The following is a 19,622-nucleotide window of genomic DNA, read 5'->3' as shown; positions in this document are numbered from 1 at the left end:
CTCCTCCGCTAGCAAGAGAGCTACAAGAAGATAGCGGAGGAGTCCGGCGAGAAGACCCCCGAAGACGGAAGACCCCCAGAGCTGTGCAATAAACTATTTTATCTTTTTTTTTTATCTCTAGTGTTTTTTTTTGTACTTTATTTTTCAGGTGAATGGGTAGGGGTACATTGTACCCCATACTCATTCACATAGGGTGGGGGGCCGGTATCCGCGGATTCCGATAAGCCCCTCGCCCGCAGACCCCGACAACCAACAGCCAGGGTTGCCGGGAAGAGGCCCTTGTCCTCATCAACATGGGGACAAGGTGCTTTGGGGTGGGGGGGCCGCACGCCCCCCCTTCCCCAAGGCACCCCCCATGTTGAGGGCACGCAGCCTGGTACGGCTCAGGAGGGGGGGGGCGCTCGCTCGTCCCCCCTTTCCTGGCCGGCCGGGTAGCGTGCTCGGACAAGGGTCTGATGTGGACCTGGGGGGACCCCCACACCGATTTTTTTTCGGCGTTGGGGTTCCCCTTTAAGTCCATACCAGGTGGCGGGGCCGGCGACGTATCCTTCGCGGGCCCCGCCTACCTGGAGACCCGCTCGAATGAGCGGACTTTTCTCCGGGCGGGAAAAGTCCGCTCATTTCAAAAGTACGGCGGACTGGCATACACACACGGCCGGATTGTCCGCCGAAATGCGAGTCCGGCGGGAAGATTGGAGTGCAAAACTAGTTTCTAAGTCCGCCGTACTTTCGGGTCAAAAAAGTATGCCGGAGGCTACACACGGGGGGATTGTCCGGCGGACTTGAGTTTGCCGGACTTTTCCACCCGATTGTTTGATCGTGTGTACGCGGCATTAGGGAGCATCTCCACGCAGGGCTGTAGTACTAGGGAGGGGGCAAGCATGATCACTCACCACCAGGCAAAACAGCTCGACTGACGGTGACAAGCTCCATGAAAACAAACAGGAATTGAGGATTTCAAACAAGGATTAATGACATTTACAAGAGAAATTGAAGGAACAGGTAAGTGAATTAGTACTGCATTAGCTTAAAGGAAGCTAGTTAACAAATAAAAAATGTACCTTTACAAACCCTTTAATGCATTCAACCATACGGATGTTGTCAACAACGTGGAACAAATTCAACAGGATCCAAAGGGCTGCACACTTAAAAACTGCATCCACTTTATTGATAATCATTAAAATGGCATATACAGCAACAGTAGGCACCGTGGGAGCAAGGAAACACAGTCAAAATGTTTCGCAACTACATATATACAAATAAAACTTGAACGTAAAGTGGTTGTAAAGGCTGAAGGTTTTTTACCTTCGTGTATTCTGTGAATGAAGGTAAAAAACCTTCAGTGTGCAGCTCCCCCTTAGCCCCCCCCCCCCCCCCCCAATACTTACTTACCTAAGCTCAATCTCTATCCAGCGAGGCTCTCCCAGGTCTCTTGCTTGTCATTGGCTGAGATACAGCAACAGGAGCCATTGAATCCCGCTGTTGTCAATGTCAGTGTGCTCATGGGGAGAGATAAAATATATATATATATATATATATATATATATATATATATATATACACACACACATACATACGTGCATACATGCAGCAAATAAAATAAGTATTGAACATGTCATTATTTTTCTAGGTAAATATATTTCTAAAGGTGCTATTAACATGAAAATGTTCACCACATGTCAGTAACAACCCATGCAATCCACCACAGGGAAAAAGTATTGAACACATGAAGAATGAGGTGCGAAAGGGCATGGAAAGCCAAGACACCAACTGACATCTATCAATAATTAGAAAGCAATCCTGCCCCTTGTCAATGCAAATTAATATCAGCCGGTTCAGTCTCAACTGATGGCTTATAAAAAGGTTTCTCATTACCAAGGTGTCACACTAGAAACATTTCATGATTGGGTAAAAGCAAAGAGCTCTCTCAAGACCTTTGCAACCTTATTGCTGCAAAACATACTGATGATAAAGGTTACAGAAGGATGTCTAAAATTCTGAATGTTCCAGTGAGCACTGTTGGGGCTATAATCCGGAAGTGGAAAGAACATAATTTCACCATAACCCGGCTACGACCAGGTGCTCCTCCCAAGATTTCTGACAGAGGAGTAAAAATAATTATCAGAAGAGTTGTGGAAAGTGTTGTGGAGAGCGTTAGTCAAGAGTTAAAGGACCACTTGTGGAGAGCTTCAAAAGAGCTGGAATTAGTAGGTACAATTGTTTCTAGGAAAACAAGTAATGCCCTCAACCGCCATGGCCTGTATGCATGCTCACCATGCAAGACTCCATGGCTGAAGAAAAAGCATGTTTAAGCTCATTTAAAGTTCCCTGCACAACATTTAGACAAGCCTGTTAAATACTGGAGAATATAGTCTGGTCAGATAAGACCAAAATTTAACTCTTTGGATGCCATAATACACACCATGTTTGGAGGTCAAATGGCACTGCACATCACCCCAAACCATCATATCAACAGTGAAGTTTGAAGGTGGGAGCATCATGGTGTGGGGCTGTTATTCAGCATAGGGCACTGGCAAACTTCACGTCAGTGAAGGAAGAATGAATGGAAAAATGTACCAAGACATTCTTGATAAAAATCTGCTGCCATCTATCAGGATAATGAAGATGAAACAAGGTTGGACATTTCCACAAGACAATGATCTCCAACACAAGGCCAAGGAAACTCTCAATTGGTGTCAAAGAACGAAAGATCAGAGTTCATAGAGGGGGCCGACGAAACCTTCAAGATTTGAAGACAGTGTGGAAGAATGGGCCAAAATCACACCTGATCAATGCATGTGACTAGTTTCTCCATACAGGAGGTGTCTTGAAGCCATCATTAGAAACAACGAATTTGGTACGAAGTAATAACAATTTAAAAAATGTCAGCGTGCTCAATCCTTTTTTTTACCTGTGTAATTTCATGACACAGAACTTCATTTCTCAAAGTATTTGTTTTGGTTTGTTTGTATGTATGGATTGTATGGATTGCATGGGTTGTTACCGACAAGTGGTGAAAATTTCATGTCAATAGCACCTTTAAAAAAATATATTTACCTAGAAAGATGGTGACGTGTTCAATACTTATTTTACCATATATATATATATATATATATATATATATATATACATATACATATATATATATATATATATATATATATATATATATATATATATATATAGTGGGGATGGTATATATATAGTGGGGAAGTATTCAGACCCCCTTACATTTTTCACTCTTTGTTACATTGCAGCCATTTTCTAAAATAATTTAAGTAAATGTTTTTCCTCATTAATGTACACACAGCACCCCATATTGACAGAAAAACACAGAATTGTTGTCATTTGCCGATTTATTAAAAAAGAAAAACTGAAATATCACATAGTCCTAAGTATTCAGACCTTTTGCTCAGTATTTAGTAGAAGCACCCTTTTGATCTAATACTAATACAGCCATGAGTCTTTTTGGGAAAGATGCAACAAGTTTTTCACACCTGGATTTGGGGATCCTCTGCCATTCCTCCTTGCAGATCCTCTACAGTTCTGTCATGTTGGATGGTAAGCATTAGTGGACAGCCATTTTTAGGTCTCTCCAGAGATGCTCAATTGGGTATAAGTCAGGGCTCTGGCTGGGCCACTCAAGAAAAGTCACGGAGTTGTTACGAAGCCACTCCTTTGTTATTTTAGCTGTGTGCTTAGGGTCATTGTCTTGTTGGTAGATAAACCTTCGGCCCAGTCTGAGGTCCTGAGCACTCTGGAGAAGGTTTTCGTCCAGGATATCCCTGTGCAACCATCGTCCTGTCCCTGCAGCCGAAAAACACCCCCACAGCATGATGCTGCCACCACCATGCTTCACTGTGGGGACTGTATTGGACAGGTGATGAGCAGCGCCTGGTTTTCTCCACACATACCGATTAGAATTAAGGCCAAAATGTTCAATCTTGGTCTCATCAGACCAAAGAATCTTATTTCTCACCATCTTGGAGTTTTTTAGCAATGCAGGCTTTCATGTTTCTTGCACTGAGGAGAGGTTTCCGTTGGGCCACTCTGCCATAAAGCCCTGACTAGTGGAGGGCTGCAGTGATGGTTTACTTTCTACAACTTTCTCCCATCTCCCGGCTGCATCTCTGGAGCTCAGCCACAGTGATCTTTGGGTTCTTCTTTACCTCTCTCACCAAGGCTCTTCTCCCACGATAGCTCAGTTTAGCCGGACGGCAAGCTCTAGGAAGGGTTCAGGTCATCCCAAAAGTCTTCCATTTAAGGATTATGAAGGCCACTGTGCTCTTAGGAACCTTAAGTGCAATAGACTTTTTTTGTAACCTTGGCCAGATCTGTGCCTTGCCACAATTCTGTCTCTGAGCTCTTCAGGCAGGTCCTTTGACCTCATGATTCTCATTTGCTATGACATGCACTGTGAGCTGTAAGGTCTTATATAGACAGGTGTATGGCTTTCCTAATCAAGTCCAATCAGTATAATCAAACACAGCTGGACTCAAATGAAGGTGTAGAACCATCTCAAGGATGATCAGAAGAAATGGAAAGCACCTGAGTTAAATATATGAGTGTCACAGCAAAGGGTCTGAATACTTACGACCATGTGATATTTCAGTTTTTCTTTTTTAATAAATCTGCAAAAATGTCAACAATTCTGTGTTTTTCTGTCAATACGGGGTGCTGTGTGCACATTAGTGAGGAAAAAAAATTAACTTGAATGATTTTAGCAAATGGCTGCAATATAACAAAGAGTGAAAAATTTAAGGGGGTCTGAATACTTTCCGTCCCCACTGTGTATATATATATATATATATATATATATATATATATATATATATATATATATATATATACACACACACACACACACACCAAAGTGTCAATATTTTGTTTGGCCATCATTATTTTCCAGCACTGTCTTAACCCTCTTTGGCATGGAGTTCACCAGAGCGTTAAAGGTTGCTTCTGGAGTCCTCTCCCACTCCTCCATGACAACATCATGGAGCTGGTGCTCAATAGGGTTTAGGTCTGGAGACATGCTTGGCCAGTCCATCACCTTTACCCTCAGCTTCTTAAGCAAGGCAGCGGTCGTCTTGGAGGTGTGTTTGGGGTCAGTATCATGTTGGAATACTGCCCTGCGGCCCAGCCTCCAAAGAGAGGGGATCATGCTCTGCTTCAGTATGTCACAGTACATGTTGGCATTCATGGTTCCCTCAAGTAACTGTAGCTCCCCAGTGGCGGCAGCACTCATGCAGCCCCAGATCATAAAACTCCCACCACCATTCTTGACTGTAGGCAAGACACACTTGTCTTTGTACTCCTCACCTGGTTGCCACCACACACGCTTGACACCATCTGAACCAAATAAATGTATCTTGGTCTATCAGACCACAGGACATGGTTCCAGTAATCCATGTTCTTAGTCTGCGTGTCTTCAGCAAGTGGTTTGTGGGCTTTCTTGTGCATCATCTTTAGAAGAGGCTTCCTTCTGGGACGACAGCCATGCAGACCAATTTGATGCAGTGTGTGGCATATGGTCTGAGCACTGACAGGCTGACCCCCTAACCCTTCAATCTATGCAGCAATGCTGGCAGCACTCATGCGTCTATTTTCCAAAGAAAACCTCTGGATATGACGCTGAGCCCGTGCACTCAATTTCTTTGGTCGACCACGGTGAGGTCTGCTCTGAGTGGAACCTGTCCTGTTAAACCGCTGTATGGTCTTGGCCACCATGCTGCAGCTCTGTTTCAGGGTCTTGGTAACCTTCTTATAGCCTAGGCCATCTTTATGTAGAGCAACAATACTTTTTTAGATCTTTAGAGAGTTCTTTGCCATGAGGTGTCATGTTGAACATCCAGTGACCAGTATGAGAGAGAGCGATGACATCAAATTTAACACACCTGCTCCCCATTCACACTTGAGACCTTGTAACAATAACGAGTCACATGACACCGGGGAGGGACAATTGCTAATTTGGCCCAATTTGGACATTTTCACATTTTGTTACCAGTGGTTTAGACATTAATGGCTGCTTTTTGAGTTATTTGAGGGGACAGCAAATGTACACTTTTATACAAGCTGTACACTCAGTGTTGTCACATGAAAAGTTATAATAAAATATTTACAAAAATGTGAGGGGTGTACTCACTTTTGTGAGATATATATATATATATATATGTGTGTGTGTGTGTGTGTGTGTGTGTGTGTGTGTATATATATATATATATAATTTGTGAACAAATAATGCAAAGGGGGGGTTGGTCACAGTTGCTGCTAATGAATGTGCTGAGGATTCAGCTTTTCAAAGAGTGGTTTCTCCTGTGTTCTGTAAGTCATGAATAGGCATTAGCAGCGCAAAATGTGTGACTGCTTCCTTGCTCTCACGGTGCCTACTATTTCTGTATACAGTGTTCTAATGATTATCGAAAAAGTGGATGCAGTTTTCAATTGTGCAGCCATTTGGATCCTATTATATTTGTTGCACATGGCTGGATGAGCAGTGCTTGCACCTGAATACACCGGAGGTGAAAGGGACTGTGTGGCTGGCCCACCTGGAGCAGCAGCATACACATTGAGGCAGAAGCTATAATAATCTAACAAGAGTTCATTGTGTTTTATTTTAATATTAAAATGTTCCTATGTTGTCTGCCTGAATCAGAAAAATGACATAAAACCTATAACAATGTAACCACTTTTTTCCAGGGCATTAAGGACAGATTGCTCATCAGTTATTCACACTTTTCAATTACCTTTTCACTTCAAGAAGAAAAATAAAAGGGCATTGAACAGTGAGGCATGTCAGAACTGTCATGATAACTTTTATTAAGTATCTGTCCACGAGATTCAGTTTTGTACAGCTGCTACCTTAAAATGTAATTCAACTATTAAATGATCCCCCTACTGTTTGATAATTACAATTTATCTCCCAATTTTTCCATTATAATGCTTCTTTCTCTTACAACTTTCATATTATTCATACACATTTCAAAGATTGGGTTCAGTAACCAACCAAACAAGCACAGGCAAAAAGCATAAGTTACTATAGGTGTAGTGGGTAGAACTCTCGTCTAGCAGTAAAAAGGGTCACTGGTTCAAATCCCAACCACAACAGTTTGGAGTTTGCATGTTCTCCCTGTGCCAGCGTGGGTTTCCTTCAGGTACTCCATTTTCCTCCCACACTCCAAAGACATGCTGGTAGGTTAATTGGCTTATGGCTAAATTGGCCCTAGTATATGAATGTGAGTTAGGGACCTTATATTGCTCCTTGAGGGTAGGGACTGATGTGAATGTACAATGTATATGTACTGTGCTGCATACATTTACGCCACTATAGAAAGACCTTAACCACTTTCAGACCGGACCAATTTGCTGGTCAAAGACCAGACCACTTTTTGCGATTCGGCACTACATCGCTTTAACTGACAATTGCGCGGTCGTGCGACGTGGCTCCCAAACAAAATTGACGCCCTTTTTTTCCCACAAATAGAGCTTTCTTTTGGTGGTATTTGATCACCCCTGCGGTTTTTATTTTTTGCGCTATAAACAAAAATAGAGCGACAATTTTGAAAAAAACGCATTATTTTTTACTTTTTGTTATAATAAATATCCCCCAAAAATATATAAAAAAACATTTTTTTCCCTCAGTTTAGGCCGATACGTATTCTTCTACATATTTTTGGTAAAAAAAATTGCAATAAGCGATTATTGATTCGTTTGCGCAAAAGTTATAGCGTTTACAAAATAGGGATAGTTTTATAGCATTTTTATGAATAATTTTTTATTATTTTTTTTTTACTAGTAATGGCGGCGATCAGCGATTTTTATTGTGACTGCGACATTGTGGGGGACCCATCGGACATTTTTGGGACCATTGTCATTTATACAGTAATCACTGCTATATAAATGCAGTGATTCCTGTGTAAATGACACTGGCAGTGAAGGGGTTAACCAGTGGGTGGCAGTGTAGGGGTTAAGTGTTCCTAGGGGTGTGTTACAAACTGTGGGGGGGGGTTGGGCTTTCATTTAGTGAACACTGATCTCTGCTCCAATCACATGGAGCAGAGATCAGCGTCACTAGTTGCTAGGCAGAATGGAGAAATGCTGTTTACTCGGCATTTCCTCCATTCGGCCGCACCGTGAGATGATCGCGGGGATGCCCGCGGCGTTCGAGACCGCGGGTCCCGCGACCGGACTCACGGGGGTCCCGACCAGCGCGGGAGCGCGCCGCCGGCGGCGCGCTCCCGATGGCAGGGCGGCATTGAATATTCGACGTACCTGTACGCCAATATGCCTGCCCGTGCCATTCTGTCGACGTACATCGTCGTGCGCTGGTCGGGAAGTGGTTAAATAATAATAATGGTTATTATACTAACAGGGCTACATGGTCTCTTTGTAGAATTGATTAGAATACAGATTATACTAAGCTGCAGAACTCCTGACCTGCAGTAGTATCCCAAACTACACGCTCTGGACACAGCTACTACTCTGTTGCATCTTTTGAGAAATAGATGAAGCTACATCTTTCACTGTTAAAGGTCGATACCTGAGATCAGTTTACAAATGTTTGGGTACAGGTCATCTGTTTTGTAATTTTCAACTGGATATTTAGGGAAAAGGCTGTATGTAATAGGAACCTGAATTTATTTAATCATTTATGAGTAGTAACATGCTACTTAGAAGCTTTGCTTGGAATATATAGTCTTTAAAAAAGTAATATAGAAACAATGCCACGTTACATCGGTTGGTGTGCTCAAAAATCTGTCATGTTTCACAATTTAGAAATTCCAGCTTCCAGTGCCCTGTTAACATTCAAAACAAGTTCTGTCAGCATAAGGGCTGTAGAAAGTTCTGACATGTACTTGGAAAAATGTATTTCATAAATACCCCATGCAAAACAATTTAAAGCATCAAATTCAGTCCATTTTTTTTTCCATTTTGCATGGAGTTCACATAATATAAAGTTACCTTTTCTCATAGTCTAAATCCCCAACAGAGCCATTCATAAGCTGGTTTGGTGTCCATTTTAAGGTCATAGTATCTGCAGTTTGATGAAGAGATAAGTACCCTGGGATTGCTTCCATATCATCTCTCTAAACATAAGATAAAAAAGATAATGGTTAGGCAATTTTCCTTCTGAGCAAGTGCTACACCAACAAAGACTCAGACAACCATTTTGAAATATATTAGAAATATCTGTATTTCTAACAAATGGGTGTCCATAATATAAACTTTTTTAAAAACAATGTCCATTTTACTTTGTTTTGGATAAAGAAGCTAACTTTTAACAGTGTGTTTATTGCTGTACGTACCTTTTTTCTAATTTCTTGTATAGATTTCAAAGACAGGAAGTGAGGAAAGTCTCCTCAAATGGTATCACAGACAAAAATAAAAAGATGATTGAAACTCTTACTCAAAAATAATTAAACTGTAGCACAGGTGAGACGTTTGCCATAGGTAATACCCATGCAATTTTATTTATCCTTTTCAGATGGTAAACAGGATCGCTTGTATCTTTAGTCCATGTAAAAGATGCAAACGAAAATCTTACAAGGTCATGCTACACTTTTTTTAAATCTGTAGCAAAAAAATACCCAGCAAATTTAAAAAATGATAAAATTCATCCACCCAATGACCATTTCACGTGATATCTGCAAGCTTTCTCAAAGGTCCAATTGCCATGAGAAAGCTTGCAGATAGCAAATGAAAAGATCATTGGCTGCATGGATTTTAGCAGTTCATAACATGCTGTTTTTCACTACGTATTAGATAAAGAAAAGTGGGTGCAGCCAAGAGTGCCCTTGTGAGAATTTATAGCTGAAAACTAAATCCTAAAGAGAAATTGCCTAAAGTCAGGCTCTGAAAATGTATTCATTACACTGAAGATATGAAATGGACTTACCAGTAAATTCCATATCTTGGAAGATAGTACAGGACATAGGCTTGTTGATATTCATAGAAAAACGCACACAAAAACAAAAAGCAGTGCAATAAGGATGGTGTCACTTCTGAAATCTGACAAGTGGGTTCTGGATGTTGGTTAATTTTGTTTTTCGCATTTTCCAATGTTTGTTAATGATCTACTCCATTTTTCTGAATTTTTCCATAAAATTGTGTGATGAATATGATTACCTTCGCTCCATTCACCTGTACAGTTTCTTTAATTGTATTGGCAGATTGCATTAAGCAGGCTTCATCTATCAATCCCTTATAAAACCCTGTGTCCATGAACCAGTATCTGCCTTTGCTCTTGGTAATCCTCAACTTGAAGGGGGGGAGGGGGGGTTAGAAGGAAGGAAACAATTGGCTCTGCGTTCCGTTCTGACTTTGCATTATTCACCTCTGGTGGTCGCTCTGGGCGGCCAAGTCCTACCCACACGGAAGCTGTTCCCGGTAGGCTTCCAATCCTTGGATCACGCAGCAGATACCGTGGTTGGAGCCACTGCTCTCGCCTTCACAGCTCCACTCCCGGCATCGCTCTAGGTTTGCACTTCAAGCTTCTTGTCATTTCCATCTGTCAACGGTACACAAGAGCTCTAGCTTTGCCTTTTCAGGCGCTTGTTGATTCCACCTCTTAGCGGCTCAAGCCATCCATCCTGACATGCCTATATATTTCTTCATCATGAGAGTGCATCATCTTTATATGTTTTTATCACATTTCCACAATAAACCAGCATACTACACTATTTGGGGCTCCTGGAGCCCCCTCTTTTATTCCATTTGCAGACATTGCCTCCCCCAGGAAAGTCTGAACCCCCATAGTACCGGTCAAAAAGTGTGTGTTTTTAAAAGACTATAAGGCTGTACTCCGGGTCTTAGATTATAGTCACCTGCAAGGTTTTATGTTGAGTTTTCTTTTGTTTCATTTTCTTGTATGTTTAGTTTCCTTTAGTAAATATTTGTTAATTAGTAGCAATATTGCATTGTATTTTTCTTGCCTCTGTGGACAGAATCATAATATAACTTTTTAATCAGTCCTCCTGTGTTTTTAGTTGTGGGCCAGCTGTACACCATTTCATCTAGATTAGGAGTGAGTGCCCAGGGAGGAATTTTCTTGTTTGATTTAGTAATCCTCAACTAGAATGCAGTTTATTATTACCCAGCAAACTGGCTTCCATTTTGGGTGATGACAACTTTATAAATGGAGGCAAGAGTTTCCACCTGTGGGTTTAAAATATTTTTTGAGACTATATTGTCTCCTGTAAAACTCAGTTTAAAAAAAGTCAGTGTATTGGTATCCACTACATGCATAAAGCGTAAGCCAATTCAATTGCTATCGCAATAATCAAAGAATGGGACCACTGAAGATAGGGTTCCATCCCAAATAATAATAATGATGTTGTCTATAAAGCAACCAAAGAAAGTTCATCAGAGTCCTCTTCCACTCCTCCATGACAACATCACGGAGCTGGTGGATGTTAGAGATCTTGCGTTCCTCCACCTTCCATTTGAGGATGCCCCACAGGGGCTCAATAGGGTTTAGTTCTGGAGACATGCTTGGCCAGTCCATCACGTTTACCCTCAGCTTCTTTAGCAAGGCAGTGGTCATCATGGAAGTGTGTTTGGGGTCAGTATCATGTTGAAATACTGCCCTCCGGTCCAGGCTCCAAAAGGGAGGGGATCATCCTCTGCTTCAGTATGTCCCAGTACGTTGGCATTCATGGTTCCCTCAATGAACTGTAGCTCCCCAGTGTCGGCAGCACTCATGCAGCCCCAGACCATGACACTCCCAAAACACACTTGTCTTTGTACTCCTCATCTGGTTGCCACCACACACACTTGACACCATCTGAACCAAATAAGTTTATCTCATCAGACCACAGGACATGGTTCCAGTAATCCATGTCCAGGGTCTGCTTCCTCCTCTCTGTTTGACCGTTAGTCTGTGGATGGTATGCAGACAACAAACAGTGTTTAATGCCCAGAACTTTACATAAGGATTTCCAAAATCGGGAGGTGAATTGCACCCCACGGTCTGAGGTGATGCTGGCAGGAATACCCTGGAGGCGTACAACTTCCTTCATAAAAGAAGAGGAAGTCTCTGCAGTGGAAGGAGTGCCTTTCAGGGGCACAAAATGGGCCATCTTGGACAACCGAGCGACAATGACAAAGATGGTGGTGAAGCCTTCGGATGGGGGTAATTCAACAATGAAGTCCATGGTGATCATGGTCCATAATTTATCAGGAACAGGAAGGGGTTCCAACAGACCTCAATTCTTGGCTCTGTCAGTCTTCTTTCGGAGACATGTTGTGCAGGACTTAATGTAGTTCCTGCAGTCTTGCAGCAGATCTGGCCACCAGAAGGAGCGCAGAGCCAGATTTGAAGTCTTTTGAACTCCAAAATGCCCTGCTAAGGGGTGGTCTGGCACATGTAGAGAACCAGTGTTCGTAGCTGTTCAGGAACAAACATCTGTTCACCGTGAAAATAGAGACCCTCTTTCAACTGAAGGTGGAGTTCTTCTGTCTTGATTTGAGAGATGAGATTGATCTGAAAAAGAAGAACATTTTTAGCAGGTAAAATGGTGTCAGGCTCCGGGGGAACCTCAGGGTCTTGGAACATACGGGAAATAGCGTCAGGCTTCCCGTTCTTGGATCCAGGCCGATAAGTTATATGGAAGCAAAATCTTGCAAAAAAGAGGGCCCATCTGGCCTGGGGGGGTCTTAGTCTCTTGGCAGTTCTTAAATATTCAAGGTTCTTGTGAGCAGTGAACACAAGAATGGGATGCGCCGCTCCTTCAAAGAGATAGCACCATTCTTCCGAAGCAGATCTGATAGCCAGTAATTCCCGATCACCCACGTCATAGTTCCTTTCTGAGGGATTTTGTTTTCTAGAAAAGAAGGCGACAGGATGTAGAAGAGATTTCGCCCTCTGTCACTGAGACAGTATGGCTCCCACAGCAATTTCAGAGGCATCGACCTCAACAACGTAGGGCAAGTTAGGATCAGGATGTCTCAGATTGGGTGCAGATGTGAAAAGGTTCTCCAGCTTGTGCAGCTTGAACTTCTACAGTCCATGTGAAGGTTACACGAGACCTAGTTAATTGGTTAATAGGGGAAATGATACCCGAAAAGTTCTTGATGAATTTCCTGTAGAAGTTTGAAAACCTCACAAACCGCTGCACAGGCTTTCTATCAGTGGGGGCCAGCCAGTCAAGTACTGCGGACACCTTTTAGGGATCCATGGAGATCCCATCTGCGGAGATAATGAGGCCCAGGAACTGGATGGAAAGCTTCTCGAACTTGCATTTTTCAGCTTTGGCATAGAGATAGTGTTTCCTTCTAGTACCTTTTTAACATGGACTCGGGGAGTACATCCAGGGAAGAGGAGAAAATGTATTTATCGTCTAAGTAGACAATAGTGAACACATCAAGGAAGTCCCGAAAAACATCATTCACAAAATGTTGAAAGGTAGCTGGTGCGTTACAGAATCTGAAGGGCATCATTTAGTATTCAAAGTGTCCAAAACGAGACCTAAAAGCCGTCTCCCAATCATGCCCTTCCTTGAATCTGATCAGGTTGTATCCTCCTCTTTAATCTAATTTAGAAAAGACACATGCCTCTCGCAATCTCTGGAACAGTTTGGGAATAAGTGGCAAAGGGTATTGGTTCTTTATGGTTATTTTATTTAAGATTGCGATAGAAAAAACAAGGCCGGAGTGTGTGATCCTTCTTTTCAACAAAGAATATTCCTGCTCCAGTGGGGGATGAATAAGGCCAGATAAAACCCTTGTCAAGGTTTTTGCTAATGTATTTTTTCGATGTTCTTCGAGTTCAAGCTCACAGAGAGGAAAAATTCTGCCAAAGGGGATTTCAGCGCCAGGCAAAAGTTCAATAGGGCAGTTGTATGGTCTGTGAGGGGGAAGAGTGTCAGCATTCGTCTTGTTGAAGACATATATGTATTTGTGATACACGGAGGGCACCCGTTTAGCAGTCTCAGGATCAACGTTGTTGCAGAGGAATGGCTCTCCGGAACTAGGTGGAGGGGGAAGTCAGTTCTCCTTGCAGTAGTCAGAAGTAAAAGACACTTCCTCAGAGGACCAATTGATGAGAGGGTTATGTGCCCTCAGCCAGGGTTGCCCAAGGATAACAGGAAAAAGTGGGGAAGTGATAACATCAAGACGAAGGAGCTCCCAATGTCCGGAGATAGTAAGACAGGAGATGGGTACAGTCTCTAGAGTAACGGGTCCAGACTTAATACCGAACCCTCCGCTAGATGGACAGAGAAGCTGTTCTTCTTGGCACACAGGGGTAGCTCATGCATAGTAGCAAAAGAAGAGTCCACAAAACAGCTACAGGCCCCGTGTTCCACAATGGTAGAAACTGTGAGAGTCTTTCCTGCAAACTGGAGAGAGATTGTCAGCAAGGTGTGGTTCTGTCCAAGGTTCAGAGAAGCAACCGTGCGGGGTGGAGGAGAGGATCTCCTAAGATGTCTCCGGGGACAATGTTGAAGAAAATGTCCTTCATCGCCACAGTAGAGGCAAAGTTTAAGGCGGTTACGACGAGATCGTTCCTGTTTGGACAGAGGTGATCTCAGATAACTAGTATGTAAAGTATTTTTGACATTAACAATGTCCTTAGGCATAACCGCAGAAGAAGGGGATAACTAGACCTGGGACTGGGCAGGTAGTAAATGGAGGTTCCTGGTTTTCTCAACCTGTCTTTCGCGCAGGCGGCGATCGATCAAAATACAAAGGTGAATCAAGTCATCCAAAGAGGTGGGTGCCTCTATCCTGACTAGTTCGTCCTTGATGGCTTCTGATATCCCAAGATAAAATTGGAAGCATAGTGCAGAACTATTCCACTTGGTATCAGAGCTCCATCGTCGGAAGTCTGAGACATAATTATCCACGGTTCTGAGGCCCTGTTGCAAGTGGGTCAGATTGGCCTCGGCAGTCTGTTGACGAAAAGGGTCCACATACAGGCGGTAAAAAGGAACCTGCAGAAGCCAAAGTAGGATCATGTTGCTCCCGAAGCCGGTGAGCCCAAGCCTGGGGGTCTCCCAACAGTAGAGAGATGAGGAAGCCCACCTTAAATTCCTCAGAAGAAAAGGTGCGGGGTAGCAAAGAAAAATATAGCTCACAGGCACGTTGAAAAGTCCTGAATCGTTTACGGTCACCAGAGAAGCGTTCAGGTAAGGGAACTATGGGCTCAGTAAAATTAGAAAGTTCAGTGTAGTAACAAATCGTGGTTTGTGTGGCAGAGTCCTTGATTCCTGAAGATTCAAAGGTGGTAGGTTCTCTAGCCTGGTAGAAACAGCTTATATGCTTTTAATTGAACTGTTTTATATTATAGATTGCTATATCATCAAGTTTGTTCAACCCTGATGAAGGTTCTGAATTATCAGCAACTGGAAACGCGTTGGGTGTGGGTGATATAGGACAAGCATTGTTTTAATCATATTTTATTCTGTATACGTGTTTGCTTATTTATTAATACACCAGGAGGACATTGTTTAGCCCACTTGCCCTTCCTGGCGATGTTATGTACATTGTGTAATTTATAAATAAAAATTGGATATTACTGTGTCTATTTGTGTCTGGAGTTGATGGTCATTTAAAATCCCACCCACTCAGGGTGAAGCTCTCTTTTTTGATAAGTATATTGGGATTGGACCACTTCACCGTCATTTGACCCATTTTCAGTTCTTTTCTCGTGTACAAAGGTGGTAGCTGGCCTGGGCACTGACTGTAGTTGATCATGCAGTTGAACAAAGTCCATGTGCAACCCTTGTCCACTTGGGAGAATGCGGTAACAGTCCGACAGAGGGTTGACAAAAGAGAGACCTCCCTTTCAGATGAGGTCAGCCTCTCTTGTGTCTCCCCCCCAGGTCCCACTGGAAGCGGAACAGAAGGAACCAGGGGCCAAGAGGAACACGAGTGCCCACAACTGTGGACCCGGAGCCTTGCAGTAGAGGAAGCGATTTTGGACAGGCAGGAGAAATGTCAGGGCAGGAAGGGTCGTCTCGCATCAAAGATCAGCTGGGCTTAAAGGGCAACTCTGCTGGAACAGTGACACTGGAATGTGAGGTGTAGTTAAGTCCTTGATAGGCTTGCAGCAGATCGCAGTGGGTCGCAGGACCAAGGTAGCAGGCACTTGCAGAATGGTAAGAAGCGAAAGCAGGGTCTTGAGGGAAGCCAGGTTCGGTGAGGTACAAGGCAGAAGGCAGAAGCGAGGTCACAAGGATAGCCAGGTCGGGTAACAGGTGGGCAGTGCAGCACCGAGCAGCCGGCAGCAACACAGTCCAGTGAATAGCCAGGATCAGGAACCAGGAATCAGAGCAAGAATAGAATCCAGGGTCAGGGAAAGCCAGGTTCATCAGGAGGTATCAGGCAGGAGAATAGCGGATGCAAGGTATCAGGATTAGCTGAAGATCAGTCAGCAACCATCTGGGGTCAGAGCACTTCTTTAACTAGGCCGTCTGGCGCCAAATGGCATCTGCGGGTGCCCGCGCGAGTGCACAATGAACTACTAGTTCTCTTACACTAAGGCAGTCCAAGGTGCGCTGTGGTTTTATGTATTACCTTGGGGAGATGCACACTAGAATACTGCAATCACTGAGCTGCAAATTATATCACCTGTGATATATTTCAGTTATCTTGCAAACCTGGCCTGTTAGTGGGCCCTGAGGACAAGGTTGATGACCACTTCCTTAGATTATTATTATTGAATTTTATTATTTATAAGATCAATATTTAATATGTTTAGATAATTGTCTATATATTGGTTTGAGCTCTAATGCACTTTGTTGTTCACCTTCAAATATATGGTGCCTGGGACTTTTTCCTTTTGATATTCATAGACCCTGGATTGTAGGCTGGTACCTTCAGGTAACCGGAAACTGGCAAAGCTTTTGAAGGCATGATCCTTGTATGTTCCGCTATAACTCTACCCCCACTCCTCAGTCTCAGTTTTTTTTGCAAGCAATGCAAAATAACTCAAGAATAAAGGGGAAGGTGCCCTGTACTATCCTCCAAGATATGGAATTCACAGGTAAATCATAATTCCTTTTATCTTATTTGTACAGTAAAGGACACAGGCTTAATAGTCATAGACCCTGGGACTTCCCTAAGCGATGAATAAGCGTTGGCAACAACTAGTCAAAACAGAGCGGTGCCCACAGACCTAAAATAACAAGGGTCAACAGTCCCAACTCACAGTACTTTTGCTAGAACAATGAAGCCAAAAGCTGCATCAGCAGAGAATTAAACTCCTGCCTTGTATAACTTGAACAGCTACAAACAGAAGACCAGGTCTTACAAAATTGGGCTATAGAAGGTTGATGTCCGAATGCTCAAGAAACTCCTACTGATCTGGACGGTTAAGCACGTGTTAGTGCCGGCTTTATCCTTTAGGGTGTAAGCGATTGAAATGAATTGTCTTATACACCTAGCAATTTTGGATCTTGAAGTACGAGGCCCCTTGTGGGGTCCTGGGGGTAGTACAAAAAGGGAGTCCATCTTTCTAATAGAAGCTGTAGCTTTTAAGTAGACTCTGATGGCTCTGACCACATCCAGACAGTGATGAGCAATCTCCTCTGGGTGCTTAGGAGCAGGGAACAAAAAAGGAATGACTATGTCCTTGTTGAGGTGGAAGACTGACACCACCATAGGAAGAAAGGAGGTTCTTGGGTGCAAGACTACTTTCCCTTGTGAAGAATGAGGGATGGCTCCTTATTAGAGAGCCACTAACTGACATGATATCCACCAATGTTGCCTTGCTGGAAAGATTATCCAATTGTAAGAAGGTCAGAATTTAAGGCATGGTGTAATCTCTGGGCTTGAAAGGCCAGTGTTAACAGGCAATGAATAATTTCCAGGCATGATAGTAAATTCTTCTGGCAGTGGCTTTCCTTTTTTTTAGCAATTTGGCAATGACGGAATCATTCCCACATTACTAAATGTGGGGCTTGAGGGAGCCTAGGTTTTGAGTGACAGAGTCCCTCAAGACCTAGGCTTTAACAGCCATGGCACTAAAGCAAATGAGAAGCAGAATGAAACAGAGGGTCCTGATACAGAAGGTCTGGTGTGTTTGGAATTGACCAGGATGGGATAAGAGAAATTCAATTATGCCTGTGTACTTGGTTCTTCTGGGCCAATTTGGGGCAATAAAGAAACACTGGTTTCTTCACTTACTCTATTTTGCAGAGCAGTCAAGTCAGATTTTGCACTTCATTTGAGGATTAAATTAGCCAGGGAATTATCAGAGCATCCAATGCCAGTGCTAGAGGTTCTTTGGTCGTGGCCACAAATAGAGGTAACTAGTTGTTGAACCTGGAGGCAAGGATATCTACGTTTGGACCCCCTAATCCATGATATATCAGGTTGAAGATGTTAGGGTGAAGGGCCCATTCCTCTTGGTCTAGGTGGTGACAAGTGAGGTAATCAGCCTTGTGAACAGCAGAGATTGCTGGAGAGCATTTCTTTATCCATAAGTTGATCAAGCTTACTTCTCTCAAGGCTGCATGACTCCTGGCACCCCCTTGGTGACTAATATAGACAACAGCCATGGTATTGTCTGATTGCATCCTAATCAGGTGTCCCTGCAAAAGGGTGTTTTAGTGATGCAGATCTATTTTTATTGTTCTGAGTTCCAGGATCTTCATAGGGAGATTGGTTTCTTTCAGTAACTATGTTTCCTGAATTGTGATAAAGTAGAATTTTTTTTGCATGCCTCACCAAAGAGACAGCCAGAGCATACATGTAAGGTGTCTTTTACAGACAGCTTCAGCTATCCAGGATTGTAGCCAAAAGTTTCTGAAATTGTAGCCATTCTAGAGATGTGTGTCATAACTTGTTCTAGGGCATCAACACAAATGAGAAAAGTGGAAGGTAATACTTGCAAGTGCTCCTCCATATCACAGTCCTGGAAGACAGAATCCTGTTGGTTGCTTATTGCCCTGGCCTAATTAGCAGCAGTTTGACCAACAGACAATGCAGCAATAGCAATAGCAAAGCTGGACCTGCTACTAGACAGAATCTTTGAATCAAGGAACATCTTCAATGGGTACAGTGAGATCTTTAGGACTACTGGAGCACTCCAATTCTTTGTGAACTCTTTTTCCACTGGATAGAGCTTGAAAATGATTCAGAGGGGTGAAAATATTTTCAAGACTGACCCAATAATCATAAATTGTCAATTCTAATTGTTCATGGATAGGGAATGTCATTTTAGACTTAATGTGCTGCTTAGTTTCTAAAGCAGCATGGTGGGACTGAGGGACGGATGAGAATCAACTGCGACAATGCATAGGCTTTTGTGCATAACAGAAGTGAGCATACCAACATTGACAAGCATATTGTATGAAGCCATAACATCAGGTGAATAGGAGCCTGGGGTGAGAGATTTTCTGCTCCCTCCTCCAACACCTCCAGGTCCTCTTCATTTCCCTTAAAGGATAAGTTCCCCTTTGGGAACATGTTACATGTTCTGCCCATTTTTAGGGCAAAACATGTCACATGTTTCCACTGCTGCAACTGCTCCCTGCTGCTCTCTCTCCCTGTGACAGCAGCTATACTAGCTGTCACTTTTCGAAAACAGCGCGGCCATGCAGGGCTCTGCCCACATGGATGCATCATTCATTGACAGAGCTCTGTGTATGAATGAACTACAAGTCACGACATCCTTTGAC

The 19,622-nt window shown here is 43.0% G+C and overlaps 1 protein-coding gene across 2 annotated transcripts in view; it reads right to left on the bottom strand.

Annotated features, from left to right (window-relative positions):
• SGSM1 (small G protein signaling modulator 1) overlaps window positions 1–19,622 on the bottom strand; it is a 364,300-nt gene that overhangs the window by 139,138 nt on the left and 205,540 nt on the right. For both annotated transcript variants that reach the window (XM_077461348.1, XM_077461349.1), the window contains exon 9: window positions 8,962–9,086. In XM_077461348.1, the coding sequence (XP_077317474.1) occupies window positions 8,962–9,086 (125 nt within the window). The remainder of the gene's footprint in view (window positions 1–8,961; window positions 9,087–19,622) is intronic.

Source organism: Lithobates pipiens, unplaced genomic scaffold, assembly GCF_037356315.1.
Source record: "Lithobates pipiens isolate NorthernLeopardFrog02 unplaced genomic scaffold, aLitPip1_a1.2 Scaffold_3, whole genome shotgun sequence".
Classification (NCBI taxonomy): Eukaryota; Metazoa; Chordata; class Amphibia; order Anura; family Ranidae; genus Lithobates; species Lithobates pipiens.
This window is presented reverse-complemented; position numbering and strand designations above follow the sequence as displayed.